The sequence below is a fragment of the Haliotis rubra genome, unplaced genomic scaffold (genome assembly GCF_003918875.1).
Source record: "Haliotis rubra isolate DU_JTF1 unplaced genomic scaffold, ASM391887v1 Scf265, whole genome shotgun sequence".
Lineage (NCBI taxonomy): Eukaryota > Metazoa > Mollusca > Gastropoda > Lepetellida > Haliotidae > Haliotis > Haliotis rubra.
In genome coordinates this window covers 1,136,956-1,152,489 of record NW_025766725.1, presented here as the reverse complement: position 1 = coordinate 1,152,489, position 15,534 = coordinate 1,136,956, and the positions used below count along the sequence as shown (strand labels likewise).

Here is a 15,534-nt window from a genome sequence, read left to right as displayed (position 1 = left end):
AAGCCTGACTACCCAATCCTGTTAGCCGCCTCTTAAGACAAGCATGGGTTGCTGAAGACCAATTGTAACCGGGATCTTCATGATTAGTTATCCCACAAGTGGTGAAAAAGGAAGAAGTTGAATGTGAATGAAGATAGGACAACCAGACAGACAGACAACATCAGCTCTCTTGACTCAAAGTCTTTTAAGCTCAAAATAATTTTTCCAAGTAAAAGCAATAAACATCAGAAAACCGTGACAACTGATAAAGATTTTTATAAGCTGACTTACTCTGTGGATGCCTTGGACAGTATATCGATATATGTGATGACGAATTCCTTAAACTTCCTTTCTTGTTCTCCCCGAGTTGATCCAATACAGTAACCTGCACAAATAATTCATATAAACAGAAAAATAATGACGAAAATAATTTATTGCCATCAAAGTCTTCATAAGACAGATGCTTTAAATATTTTTATTAGTGGTTTGATAAGATTGTTGTTTAACTTTGAAAATGACGCTGGCTTGAGTGCTGATGAGGCAATTCCATGATATAACGCCTTCTATCAATAGTCGCATTGATATGCTTTGAATCCCCTGATCAATTTCTGCTGTGTCATGTTATATTGATTCCTGAATGAGAAATGAGGTCTGTTAAGTTGGTTCAGGTTACCATGTGTGGAACAGTGGGACAGCACGCAGGCAAAGAGATTATATTCTCCTCACAGCTGTAACCTGCTTTCCTAAGAACTAATCTCCTGATGGACAATATGAGAATGAGTGTCACCATGACTTTACTACTTATTTCATAGAAATAAATTTAGTCCATTTTTGAGAAATAACAAGGGGTTTGATTTCTAGGTTAAAGTATAGATTGAAGTAACTTTAATTTCATGTTTGGCACTCGAGAATGGTTCGATTTCTTACGTCAGTCACCTTCCAGCCATACTTTTTTAAAGAGGTTTCTTATGATTATGGAAATAATTTCTTCCCTTTTTTCTTGTACACGCAACAATGGCAATTAGATAAAAACAATATGATTTGGTTTTTTTTGTTTAACGCAGCACTCAGTATTCCAGCTATATGACGTCAGTCTGGACCAGACAATCTAGTGATCAACAGCATGAGCACCAATCTATGCAATTGGGATACGATGACACCGACCACCCGACCCCGTTAGTCGCATCTTACAACAAGCATGGGCTGCTGAAGATCAAGTCTAACCCGGATCTTCACGGGTCAATTTCCATTGAATAAATGAACAATAATTACCATCAAGTGGAGCTCCAAACACAACCTCTGTCCGTAACAGCTTGCTGTGGTGATAGGTACTGTTGATTTTCTCGTCCACATAATAATAAAACGTTTCCTGATTCATAGCTAATTTCAGCGCACTGTCGACTTGATCCAGGTTGTTACCCAGCCCATCATAATGAATATTGCCATGTTTGTCCTTCGTGGGGTAGAAGTACGTCAGCAACGAGTTGAGAGGGGCACAGTTACTCTGAGCCCACACAGCAGGATCAAGCTGACCAAGTTTGTAATCCTTAAAACAGAAATCCCTAAATTGAGGATGCGCTAAAACCAATTTTTCCACTTTGTGTACAGTCTCTATCCTCTCCTTGGTGAACATGTTATGATTGTCATCCCCCTGAGCTAGGAATATCACCTGCATCTTCCAACGAGGATACACCTGGGTTCCAAATATACAACCAGAATGGGCACTCCTTTTGACTCTTGACTTTTCATCAACTTCATTTACCATTTTGGCGGCAATGGTATCGACTTCGTTTATTAGTTCTTCAAATGGTTTGTACTGTAACGTTTCTTCAGGTTCGAAACTCTTGAAGTTCAAGTTTGTATCTCCTGTGTCAATATTATGTCTCTCAAGAGCACCAGATAACACGCTGGACGTATCTCTACGTGAACGTCTTGGTATCGACACATTATGCTTCAAGGCAAGGGCGAAGGAATTATATCGCATATATGCAATGTGATTGGGAATGTTGAAAGCCTCTATAGATATGTCAATGACTGGCAATGGAATCATACTGGTAATTCCAATTCCAAGACAAATTCCAGTCGTGGCCACCAGCAAAATCACTGACACAATAACGCCACAAATCCTGGTGTTGAATTTCTGTTTAAATCCAGCCGCACACCGACACATCATACTGAAATGGCAGCAGAGTTTGGATCGCCAGCCTTGAGAGTCAGAGGTAGTATCTGTGTCGTTTTCGGCAATGAATCGCGCCAGTTCGTCCAGACCCATTTCATTGTCCTCGTCATCCGATGTCAAAGCTGCCCATCCTTCACTACGATCATGACTCCACATGCTAGGCATTGTGGGAATCTGAAAAAATAAACAAAATATTTGAGCGATCCTCACGTGTCATAACAATAACAATATCATAACATCAGCTGAACAGGTTGGTGCTCACTGGTATAGCTGGGTACAGTGTGTGGTGTACATTTCTGGTGTCTCTGCTCCGATATTGCTGCAGTAGTGAGTGAGTGAGTTTAGTTTTACGCCACACTCAGCAATATTCCAGCTATGTGGCAGCAATCTGTAAATAATCGAGTCTGGACCAGACAATGCAGTGATCAACAGCATGAGCATCGATCTACACAATTGGGACACGATGACATGTGTCAACCAAGTCAGCAAGTCTGACCACCCGATCCCGTTATCCGCCTCTTACGACAAGCATGGGTTGCTGAAGATCAGTTCTTACCAGATCTTCACGGGTGAAAACATACATGAACAAAAAGAATTTACAATTTCCAGAGTATTCAGCATATACTTTCATTTCAAATGTTGGGTAAATATTGAACAATGTCTTTGGAAAAAAATACAAATCATTATCTTTTCAAAGTCCACCAAATTCTCACCTAAGTAAGTCCTCCCAAAGAAAGTCCTTAATCTTTCAGAAGTGAGAGATGTGTAAACACCTTAATCGCATGTGATAATATACAATACACCACAGCTAATCACTTTCCAACGCCGTAATTCCCACGCTAATGACAGCAGTAATACATCCTGGGGAAGGAATGATGGCATGCTACGTAAGAGCTTCACTACAAAGGATATCTCATGTTCCACGGCGACCTTATTCGCCAGTCACAAAGCCTGTTTCATCATAGGCAATAGTGACACTTCACAGGAGATGTCATTTCCTACCGGTCAGTGACCCAACTAAGTACAATAAACAATGACTGCAGACAGGAGGCGCAACCAGTACATTGTTCCTTCATCTTCCTGATCAGCTTTTTCAGGACAATGAAACATTGATTCTGCCTTAGTCATCAATAATTAAATCTAATTCCTTTACAGTCTGCCTGCTGATGTGATTTTGATAGAATCAATGAACACTATCGATAACAGACTTAATTCAAGGTCAGTCGTTGACTGGAAGTTGCAGTAACTTATTCAAATTGTTTGACTGCACTGAGAACTTGCCTGTCGGTATGATGTCTAGTCTAGAGCAGACAGTGTTGTTGGGGAACAAAGCCTGATCATTTAATTCCCATGCAGAGTTGTCTAACTTAGCTGCGTCAGGATATGCTGACATGGTTTGGATATTACAGAAGATAACTCAGAAGATGACCAATAATGCAATTTACTCAGTAAAAGAGTCAAGCAAAAGATTATCAGTGGATTGTTTGTTTTCAGCCATCATACAGTCATGTTTATCATTTCTCACACAAGGAGGGTGGCGACGCACAGACCTTGTAATAACCACCATCGTGTCTTGTTTTTAACCGAAAAAATTATCATTTATGGGTGAGGGGTGGTGGGGTAGTCGAGTGGTTAAAGCGTTCGCTTGTCACGCCAAAGCCTCGGTTTCGATTCCCCACATGGGTAAAATGTGTGAAGCCCATTTCTGGTGTCCCCCGCCGTGATATTGCTGGAATATTGCTGAAGTGGCGTAAAACCATACTCACTTACTTAAGGGTGAGTGAGGTGTTCTACATTAGCGGGAAAACAACAAATGCAACGTACCAATTTAACCACTGAGTTGAAGGGTAGGTGGTAGCATAGTGCTTAAAGTGTTCCCTCGTCACCACGAGTGCCCAGGTCCAATTCCCCCCATGGGGACAGTATGTGATACCCATTTCCAGTGTCCCCATGTGGTATTGCTGGAATATTGCTAAAAGCGGCCTAAAAAACAAATCACTCCCTCACTGAATGATAGAACAGAACGCAAGTTCGAATCCTACATTCATCGTTATAATTATTCTGGGTGTGTTCGTCAAACTGATTCAGTTAAGAATAAAGCAAAGAATTAACTAAACTCGTTGAGTCGGAAAAACCAGCAGGTGAGTCCTACCTACATCCCAATATGTCCCTTGGTAAATTAGCATCACATTTCAGTTTGAAACACTTTTTACTATGACCTGAATACTTTTTCCAACACGGAAATCCTATATTTTGATGCAGGAAATTAAACTAATTAAACCAACTCAGCTAGAAATATCATGACCAACAGAAGCTCTGTACAATAGCGGCCATGTAAACACAACACCAGCTACCTGTATCAGGTTAAACATCACTCTGTGTAGTATTACCTGGGACGTTACTTCTTTACAACTAGTTATACATGCCAATTAACCAAATCCAGGAAATAGATACACATGGCAGGAGACAAAGTGGCTCAGTCTTTCATCATCAAGTATTTTTTTAAATATTTTTTTTTTAAAGTATTTTTATTTCCCATCAGTATGTTGTACATCGTATTTCAGAATCAAATGCAATTTTTACATGTTATAAAATACAGTTTTTGCGTTACACACCACTTTCAAGCGTTATACATATCACATTTTCAGTATTTGATTTCTGCTATTTTCAATTTTCATCAGCAAGTATATTGTTGCGTAATTCCCCTTCGTATTTTTTCATAACACTCCAGCTTATAAAGCATAGGAAGAGTGAGTGAGTGAGTGCTGATTTATGTTGCTTTTAGCAATATTCTAGCAATATCACGGCAGGGGACACCAGAAATAGGCTTCAAACATTGTACCCATGTGGGGAATCAAACCCAGGTCATCGGTGTGATGAGCGAACGCTTTAACCACTAGGCTGCCCCAGGAACTTTTGACAAGTGGGCACGTGGAATCCTAAAGTTCACGACTTTGAAACTAGTAGATCCTAGAAGCAATGGGACATAATTCTGCACAGCAAATTAAAAGTTAGCAAAAAAAATAACCATACTCACATTTCCCACATTCCAAATAAATACGTATCATTACGTAAAAATATTATAAAAAGAAAAAAGGAATATAGCTTTTTTTTAGCTATTCCCTTACTTATTGCCATGAGTATACATGACACATGGCAGGTAGTCTCATGGTTATATTGTTAATACCTAGACTAAGGCTTAGTCTCTGAATATATATAATTTTGATAGTAACAAACAAGCCCATTTATATTGAAAAGGAGCCCTAGGGAGACCAGAGATTCAGAACCTGAGGAAATCTAGACTTGCTTTATTTACGGCTTTAGCACTGCAGAGAGGGCTTGGCAGTGGGGAAATTAATGTGGTTCAGGGACTGTGAGACAGACTATGTTAATACCCAACATGGGTACATTATCTGGCACCTGTTTTGCCCTGTTATCAGATTGCAGAACTATTGCTAAAAGCTGTGTAAACCCTCAATGATTCACTCACACACATACACACCTTCCCAACCACCCCAAAACAACTATATTTCACTTTCATTGTATAATAGAGTGAATGTAAATTTAGTGATTAGTAAAACTAAACTCACTCACTGTGTGGCGTAAAACAACAAACCAAAACCAAACCACTCATATAAAACAGAAATAAAAGTTATACTTCTAGATTTTACACACCAGTACAAGGAGAAATTTGAATGAATTTGTTCCCAAATTCAGCTGATGTAACAAAACCTCACCTTGGCTTTACTAGACTGAGAGTCGTGAGATAGATGTTTGCTCATGCTACAAGATCCATTGCTCAATTCAACACCCTGCTGAGACAACTGTGTACATAACCCTACAAACATACCACAGTCGTGTCCGTGAATGAAATACGCATTATGACGCATTATACGCATTATGACGCATTATACGCACAATAAATCTGCAAATCATCATCATCCCTACTACATCTGTATTCGTCGCAACAGATGCTGAAACCACTGTAGGCATTTAGAGTAGCCATGCTACAACCATGCAATTTTTAATTACTTTATCAAGAACGTTTTCAACGATAACCCAGCACTACCAATGATCGAAACAATGTGTTAAAATTCAGTGTGTTATAGTTAAGGCGTAACGTTTCCTTGAAGGTGTAACTAACACAGATTGATCTAAACTGGAATCAATCATTATCGTTTCATTTCATTAATACAGATGCTTAAACCACTGTAGGCATGTCAAATAGCCATAATACAACCACATTTTTTAATTACTTCATCAAGAACGATTCCAACGACAAGTGGATACCAGGACGACCAATGATTGAAACATATACTAAGGCTCCAGATAAGGGCCGTATCGACGTATGTACGGATACAAAATATGCACGATTCAGGAGGAAATAAATTAGAAAACGTAGCAGATACGCACCACAGCAATGGTGTACAATCTTAGAATCATTTACAGTCGTACTTATCTGAAAAAGTATTGTTTTATTGTTTATTGACCTGTTTACACAAGAGTAGCAATGTTGTGGTGCATATATGAAACGAAACACAAGATTACTGATACTCCATTAAATTCCATTCAGCACTCTAAATGTATTCTTAAGTTTTTCCAGTACTCCTATATTGAAAAAAAATAGGGAGTACGTACTCCTGATGTTGAAAAATTACACTACATTCAATGTAACCTGCTGGGACTGTGTGCTATTATCAGGACAGACGAGTTGATATGCGGGTATGAACAGGGTGGCTGCAGACAGGTGCAGGAAGTAGGTCACTCTTGGGAGAAATCTTCATATTCAAGAAATAGAATCAACAACGAAGAAGGAACATATTAGATAGTTGATATATATATATTTATCGATAATTTTGCATGATGACGAGTGGTTGTGTCAGTTTTACGTATTTATACGAAAGTTCAGGAAAGCTAATGAATTCTCTGCTCCAAATCATCATCATCATCATCATCATCATCATCATCATCATACATATATTTGTATAGCGCCAATATCCAGGTCAGCTGCTCAAAGGCATTTTGTTTTCTCCTGAATCATAAATAACTATATTGTGACGTCATCATAATGTTTAAATCCTGTTTTAGCTAAAATAGCATTGAAAATGCTCACGTACAGATCTTAACATGGACATTGTAATAAAATTGGTAATTTTTAATCAGTATTATAACAATTATTTATCTTAATTACATCTCAAAATGTTGAAAATACTTGAAACATATTATATGTCAATCCACAGTTTGAGGATAATGTATACCCCAAAAGAAAGACTTGTGAATTCTATTTTGATTGTTTACCATATCTTTATACAAAAATATACCTCTTCAGGTAATTGATACAAGACAGATATTCCAAAAACTGAGGTTTTCAAATGATTTACCTGAGAACCTACTTCCCAGCGTAACAGTTGACAAAATGGCAGGTGTGATATTCAGTGACCACCTAGCAGGATATGGCTAACGCAACCTGCGTGAGCCCAGACATGCAAGCAGACAACTTCCTCTTCACCCTGTTATGACGAATACTGTGGTTTACCACCGTCATGAAGTGGTCTCACGTCGACTGACTGATCTAATTGTATATCATGGACCCATACACAGCGGGGGTCATGTCACAGTCACGCTTTAGTCGACATCAGTCACAATCGCGATATTCTGTTTGAGTTTATTAGCATACCTCTGTTCACATTAACATTATAGCATCAACATATCCCTTGTCATACTAGTATTAACAAAATACTATCAACATACCCCTTGTCATACTAGTAGTAACAAAATACTATCAACATGCCCCTTGTCATACTAGTAGTAACAAAATACTATCAACATACCCCTTGTCATACTAGTATTAACAAAATACTATCAACATACCCCTTGTCATACTAGTAGTAACAAAATACTATCAACATGTAGTCTCCTTGTCACATGAGTATTAACAAAATACTATCAACATACCCCTTGTCATACTAGTATTAACAAAATACTATCAACATACTCCTTGACATACTAGTAGTAACAAAATACTATCAACATACCCCTTGTCATACTAGTATTAACAAAATACTATCAACATACTCCTTGACATACTAGTAGTAACAAAATACTATCAACATACCCCTTGTCATACTAGTATTAACAAAATACTATCAACATACCCCTTGTCATACTAGTATTAACAAAATACTATCAACATACCACTTGTCATACTAGTAGTAACAAAATACTATCAACATACCACTTGTCATATGAAAACTAACAAAATATATTAGATGTACCCCTTGTCATAACAGTATTAATAAAATACTATCAGGGATTTAAAGTATTCGCTGTAATAAGCAAACATGGTGCTTAGAAATTGTTCAGAGAATGTGCACATGAAAGCACATGCACAACAACTTTAATTCATTGTCAGTGATCCAGCTGCATGAGTGAGTGAGTGAGTTAGTTTAATTACAACAGCAGTCTGTAAATAATTGAGTCTGGACCAGACAATCCAGTGATCAACAGCATGGGCATCAATCTACACAACTGGGATACGATGACATGTGTTAACCAAGTCAGCAAGCTCCAGCAGCATAAACAAAAGATACTAAAAACTACTTAATAATAGTTCTAGGCAATTATATACCACATCTGCACTGCGGAATAAATCTGTAACACAAGGAAGGTAACATGGCCTGTTATGATAAATGGTCAGTGGGTCATTTACTGAAGCAAGATGATTAATGCAGTAAATACAGTATTTAGGACTCTGAACTGAGTTTCCCAGGAAAGCAAACTGGAAAAATTATAACCTGTAATCTAATTTTAATGAAAATGAGGCATTCACCACAAAACATGCATCAGGACCCATAACTGCAGATCACCAGCACACCTAAGGGACACAACTCTGCAAGGTAACCCACAGGGACAAATGCCAACACTACAGACTGTAGCAAGCTCATTATCGCTACAGCACCAATACATGTCACTACAGAGATGACTGAAATAGCCATTAGATAACAAGAAGATGAAACAATCAGTTATTACATGGGCAGGGTCCTATATAACCTGCATGGCTGTACATCGATCGTAAAAATGTTTTCACCTTTAGCTACAAGTGGAAACAATGAGAAATAAATCAATAAACTTTCAGCCATACAATGTTGCAAGGACAACACAAGCATAGCCATTAGATACACAGATGCATGCCCTGGCCTTGACAGTTCGATTCAACAATAACACAGAAGCATTGAGACAGTGTCAAGGGTGGGACGGTTCAGCGATGACAGATGAGAATTATTGAGGATCTTGTTGAATATATATTTTAAAAAGTATTGTACTAGTATATGTTCATTTAAACAAAATTTTCAGCAACCCATGCTTCTCGTAAGAGGCAACTAATGGGTGGTCAGCCTCACTGACTTGGTCGACACATGTCATCGTATCCCAATTGCGTAGGTTGATGCTCATGATGTCGTTCACTGGATTGTCTGGTCCACAATCGATTATTTACAGATCGCTGACATATATCTGGAATATTGGTAAGTGCAGCGTTAACAACTAACCAACCAAACAAACAAAAAATAGAATGGAGACAATCTCTGAGAAAAGCATCAGAACTTGTCATGCAACGAATCTGTAATTCATTATGGGTTTTTTAAAATTTAATATGAAAAAAGTATAATTTTCTTTTCATGAAATCATGGTTCATATTTGTGACTTTTAACAATGTGGGAATGGCACTCCACAAAAAATGAAAACATAATAATTTAAAACTACCCCAAAACATTACCAATAATTTATCTATGATTCAAAACTAAGGTATTTTGCAAGTGATTCAGAAATAAAACAAACTGTTATATTATTCAAAATTAGAATTTCTAAAAGTTTTTATTTTTTCAATCAGAGGTATTCTTAATTGCATTCATACTTCATTCAATGGGATAATATAGAAAGTAAACATACAAACTGTCTTTATTGGTCCAGTTTTAAGTGATGTAGATATAAGTTGTTTTTTTAATTAAAATAAAATAACTTTAATCCAGAGGCTAAATGTCAGTCTCTCAGCCTCTGAGCAGGTCAAGATGACACAGTGGAAGCTGTACAACCAACAATTGAGCAAGTGCAGAGTATCTCACGGTATTTACATTTGACGGTATCCCACCCTATAATCTAGTGGTTATGTCACGGCTGCATCCAATAGTGTTTGCACTGACACAGATGGTACTGCTTATCTCCCACTCAGAGGGCAATAAATGTGTCAGATTGTACTCTATAGGTCCTGGTGCACCTACTGACCCTTGGCTATCTTGACTGACCATCCACTGGGCAGGGGACATTAAGGAAGTGTTTCATGGTGGGAAATGTTCAGAATCTTCTTTAACTGGGTCATGTCTAAATACCAATGACTTTTTGAAGAATGAAAGTTATGTCAAAATTCTGGAAATGTTTTGAAGAGAAACAATTTGTAAATGCTAGACAATGGTATAAGATTATGTATCGAAGCATAACACTCTTGAAATAAAGAAGTGATACATAAAGTTTGTCTACATTGTGAATATTTACTGTTTAATTAATTTGCAAGAAAATTATAATAAAATGGTATCTACAAGATGCTTAGATTTAAATCTCCCTTGATTTCCAAGAATAACTAGAATAACTTATTATTCTCATTCTATTTTTAGCAAAATGTAAGAAACATGCTTTATAACAATGTCTTCCATCACTTGTCAGGTAAGCATGTAAATCTGTCTTTGTAATGCAAAAATGAGAGAGCAGGTCCAATGACTTTCAATATTTCATCATGCGTTAAATACCTTCCCATATATAATTGGTCTGTTGAAGTCAGATGTCACAACAACGCATCATTAAGAACAATGTGAAATATTATCTATTGTCAATAACTCTTGAACTTTAGATAAACAAGAAAAAAAATTGTGAAGCAACATTTAATCATTTTGAACACTGTCACTACAGTGTCATCTGTGTGCTATATTATCAAGAAAGGACAACACAGAACGTAGAGAATTACCCCAACCAAGCCAGGAAACAAAACAGAATTGGAGAGACAGCTCAGAACTTTTACCATCCACACAACTCTAATTCATTATGGTTTATGAACAATTTTATAATAATAAAAACAGTATAATTATTATAATTAAATTAATAATACAAATATCTACAATATTAAAACAGTAATAATAATGAACAACCTTAATAGTTCCTTCTTTGATGGCATTTTTAGAAGTTGGAGAGTCAGATAAGGACAAACTTTATATATGCACAATAGTTGCATAATATATGGTCTGTCTCTTAGGAACATGGTCTTAAGTAGGTCACAGTGATATATATACTGAGAGAAACAAATAATCTCCGGAATATGCAAGCATTCCTTTATTATTTTTAAGTTTTCATCGCCACAGCGCTTTTAAAAGCTGATGATGAAAACTGGAACATATTAAAGGAACGCTTGAATGTTCCTGTGATCCTTTATTAGTTTCTCTCAGTATATTAGACAGAATCTGTGTATGTTGTAAGTGATACGTAGGATGTTTGTGTATGTAGAGCTACAACAACTTTCAAGGTCATTCTTGAGTAGTTCAACAAAGGGTCTCAAGCGTCAAGGAAATAGTCCATTCAGAGTATTTCAAGTGTGAGTGATTTGTCTTTTGAGAAGGATATCTATACTGATGTAGACATTGTTTTCCTGAACACTGATCTTCACTACTGGCTTACAGTGTGATTCACTACACCAATATAATGTACATGCATAATACTTCACTAGCATAAGGACACCATAATGTTTTGTGCATACAATATTTAATATTTAAATTGTTACAGAGCATAAAAGTAAAAAGTCTTTCATCTTTTCACTTTCCCCAAATTTTAAAGTGAAAATGAGATCTTTATAAGCTTTGCTGTGACAAAACCACTTTTGCCATGGCAAGAGACATAAGTGTCAAACTGGATTTTGAACCTGTAATGCTGCAGACTAAAGTGGTTTTGATTTGCTGGTTTTCTGCTGTTGCAAGCTATATTTTAATTATATTTTAATCACTATTTCCTGTTTTTGCTGTAGAGGTTGCATATGGCTACATTTTGCAAGGTAATACAAAAATAATTTATTTCAATTGCAACCGTGGGCTAGAACACCCAGCAACTGATTTCATGAGCAGAATCTCACAATGTTGACTCAAGTTACCATGACAACCAATCCAAGCAGTCAGTTCCTGCTACAAGCAATAGAGAACAAAGACCTAAATCTCTGGTACATACCCCAGAACATATATTCACATATCTAATCCCACGACTATCATCCCCTTTTGGCTCTAGCAAGCTATGGCCATTCTCCTTTCAACCTGATCTTCAGAGAATGGAGATTTTGTAAATATTCACGGGTCACTATAGAATCTATTCTAATTTAACTTTATCATAGGAATTACAATAAACTACAGTAATTAAGAGCTGAAAGGGAGCAATGTTTAGTTTTGGTGGGTGGGTGGGTGAGTGAGTGAGTGGGTGAGTGGGTGAGCGAGGTTTTATTCTACTGAGTTGGACAATGTTACAGAAGTATTAATGCAAGGGACAGAAGATATGGCTTCACATATTCTACCCATTTCAGGATTCAAACCTGTGCATTCTGTGTGACGAGGAAATACTTGTTTAATCAGAATAACTAAATAATGAGATCACTAATACAATGGATAAAGACTATGAAATAAAGTTGTTTTTTTCCTGTTTACGTCATAAAAAAAGCTACTTAATGACCACTTAATGACATTATTTTAAAAATTTAATTAAACAATAGAATCCAGACCAAACTATTCAATTATCAAATAATCAAACTCCAATGATTTCCAAGTGCAGCAAAAACACCCCCTGAAGAAAGACATCTCAGTCCAATGAGGCTGGAGATGTGGGCTTGGTGTTATAAGCCTGCAGCCACATCACACCCTTAGGTAGATAAGTAAGTAAGTATATGATAGGCTATAATCAATCACTTGTGACAAATCTACAACAAGGAAGAGAACCGATACACCCAGTCAGGCTTGTATCCTCAAGCTGCAATCACTGACTATGAAAGTAGCAATGGCACTTATTTGATTTGTATCTTTATCAAGATAATTATGAGTTTTTATATCATCCCAGTAGTATCATTGTTCTTCCATCCATCCACTGACTATGAAAGTAGCAATGGCGCTTATTTGATTTGCATCTTTATCATGACGATTATCAGTTTTTATATCATCCCTAGCATCATTGTTCTTCCATCCATCCTGACTATATGAAAGTAGCAATGGCGCATATTTGATTTGCATGTTGAAGAAAAACAGAAGTTGACCCTTTGCTGCCATTTCCTACAGTTACAAAATACCATCGTTCCCTTTCAGCCTAAAAAAATTGTTTCACGACCTTGACCTTCATTCAGTGTGGACAAGTACAACAGAAATGAGCAATGAATGATACAACCATGTTTCATGATAACCTCAAAGATGACCTTGACCTTTCAAAGACATGGCACCTGCATACATGCAACTATGAAACGTCATTCACGTAACCATAACCCCAAAACTGAGGGCATAACTATGTTTTACAAAAAAACTGAATGGTGACCTTGACCTTTGGCTCATGCTGACCATGACCTTTAGAAAGCAGGGCTGAATCATATAGAAATGTATGCCAAATATAATGACAAAATATCACACTGAACCTTTTTGAGAAAGTGTAAAGACAAACTCTTCTTACAGTCTTTTTACAGTCAGTGATTTTGGGAAGAATAATTTCTCATATCAATAATCTTTGTATAGCAGACATTACAAAATAGCAGCAGTGAACTTCAAACAGAAGCAGTCTCTGTTAATGACATTCACTCACTCATTAGCTGGGTGTCATTACAACAGTAACTGTAATAGTGAGACGATTGTGTCATAGATGTTAACAGAAACATCCAACAGTTACAGAACTTGACACCACAGTGTGGAACTGGATCTAGCTGATCTTGTAGAGACCTGTTTCATTGTCACTCGATTGGCACAACTGGCTTAGACTTGATTCACCCTAAAAATGTGTGAACAAATTTAGAATTGTTCTTTTCAAAGGTGTTTGTATTTAATGAACATACTGTTATGTCAGCGCCGTGGATAATGGCCTTGGTGTACACTTTTGATACTTAAGTATCAATAACATTTTACCCGATCCCCGCTGATATTACAAACCCTCCTGACATTGGTCTTTGGGTTGAATCATATCATGCCATCCACATTATTTTAGCCAAATAAATTTATGGACCCCAAATGCAAATTTCATACTCATCTCCAACCTCTTATAATAAATGACAAATCCTCTCTCAAAATATAACGTTAAATTTCTTATATTCTCATTTTTTAAAAAAGATGGCAATTCTTTCTCTCTCTCTCTCTGTTGCGTTGGGGAATCTTTTCTCAAATATCATAAATTTGTCATGGCCTAGTCAATCCATATCATGATGCATTGCCCAGGTTTTGTTATCAAATACTTATCGGCGACATAACGAACATTCATTAGTAACGCTACCTTCCAACATAAATATTCCACCGAACTGCTTTGCCGTAATAAATATTAAGAGATATCTTTTAATATTCATGTCGCGTTATATCACCATGCGTGAGAAATCAAAACAACCATTATGGAGAATAACAGCACGGTTATAACAGCCCGTATACCCCACCACGATGGTATTATTGAACAAACGTATTCATAAAGCACCGTGTCGGCGTGTGAGATATCCATCCGTTACGTGGACAGTATAGACAAATAACAGTCACCGTGAAATCCTCACAGCTGATCAAAGGACAATGAAGCCCAATGAACGGAATCGCTAAATTTAGACACAAAGACCGAAAAGCAAAATTAACAAAGGTACTCGCTTAACTAGAAAAACGCTAAACCTTTGGGATTGAAAGTTCTAAAAGATAAATAAACATAAATACTGCGACAGATAGATGACTTACTTGATTTCGTCCTTATCACGCTCTTCGTGGTGGTTTTGCTGCGAGCGAAACATCTAACAGTAAACACTTCTCTGTACTATAGGCATACAACTGCTTATATATGGGGCGCAAGCTTGGTCCGGTCGTTCCGCTTTAATGCACTACCCGGGAAGTGAATTCACAATAGGGGCTGTGTTTGGATAGTGGGGCTAATTGAAACAAAGATAAGAAAAGCCCTCATTTATTTTATTGGTAATTAGCGCTTAAAGAGCTTAATTTCAACAGACAATGTGTGTGATTTAGTCAGTAATTAACACACTCTTTTTCCCGAAATCTTAGCTTAAAGAAAAATGACATCATGATGCAAGAACTCGACCCGTATTAGTTCTTGATATAATACTGTACATATGTAAATGGAAGTACAAA

General features: G+C 37.0%; 1 protein-coding gene across 1 annotated transcript in view; it reads right to left on the bottom strand.

The window, feature by feature from the left end:
• LOC124280316 (protein dispatched homolog 3-like) overlaps positions 1-15,218 on the bottom strand; it is a 39,549-nt gene extending 24,331 nt beyond the window's left edge. The window contains 3 exon segments of the mRNA XM_046716215.1: positions 271-364; positions 1,252-2,332; positions 15,130-15,218. Coding sequence (XP_046572171.1) covers positions 271-364; positions 1,252-2,323 — 1,166 coding nt within the window. The 5' untranslated portion in view covers positions 2,324-2,332; positions 15,130-15,218.
• Positions 15,219-15,534: the final 316 nt, after the last annotated feature.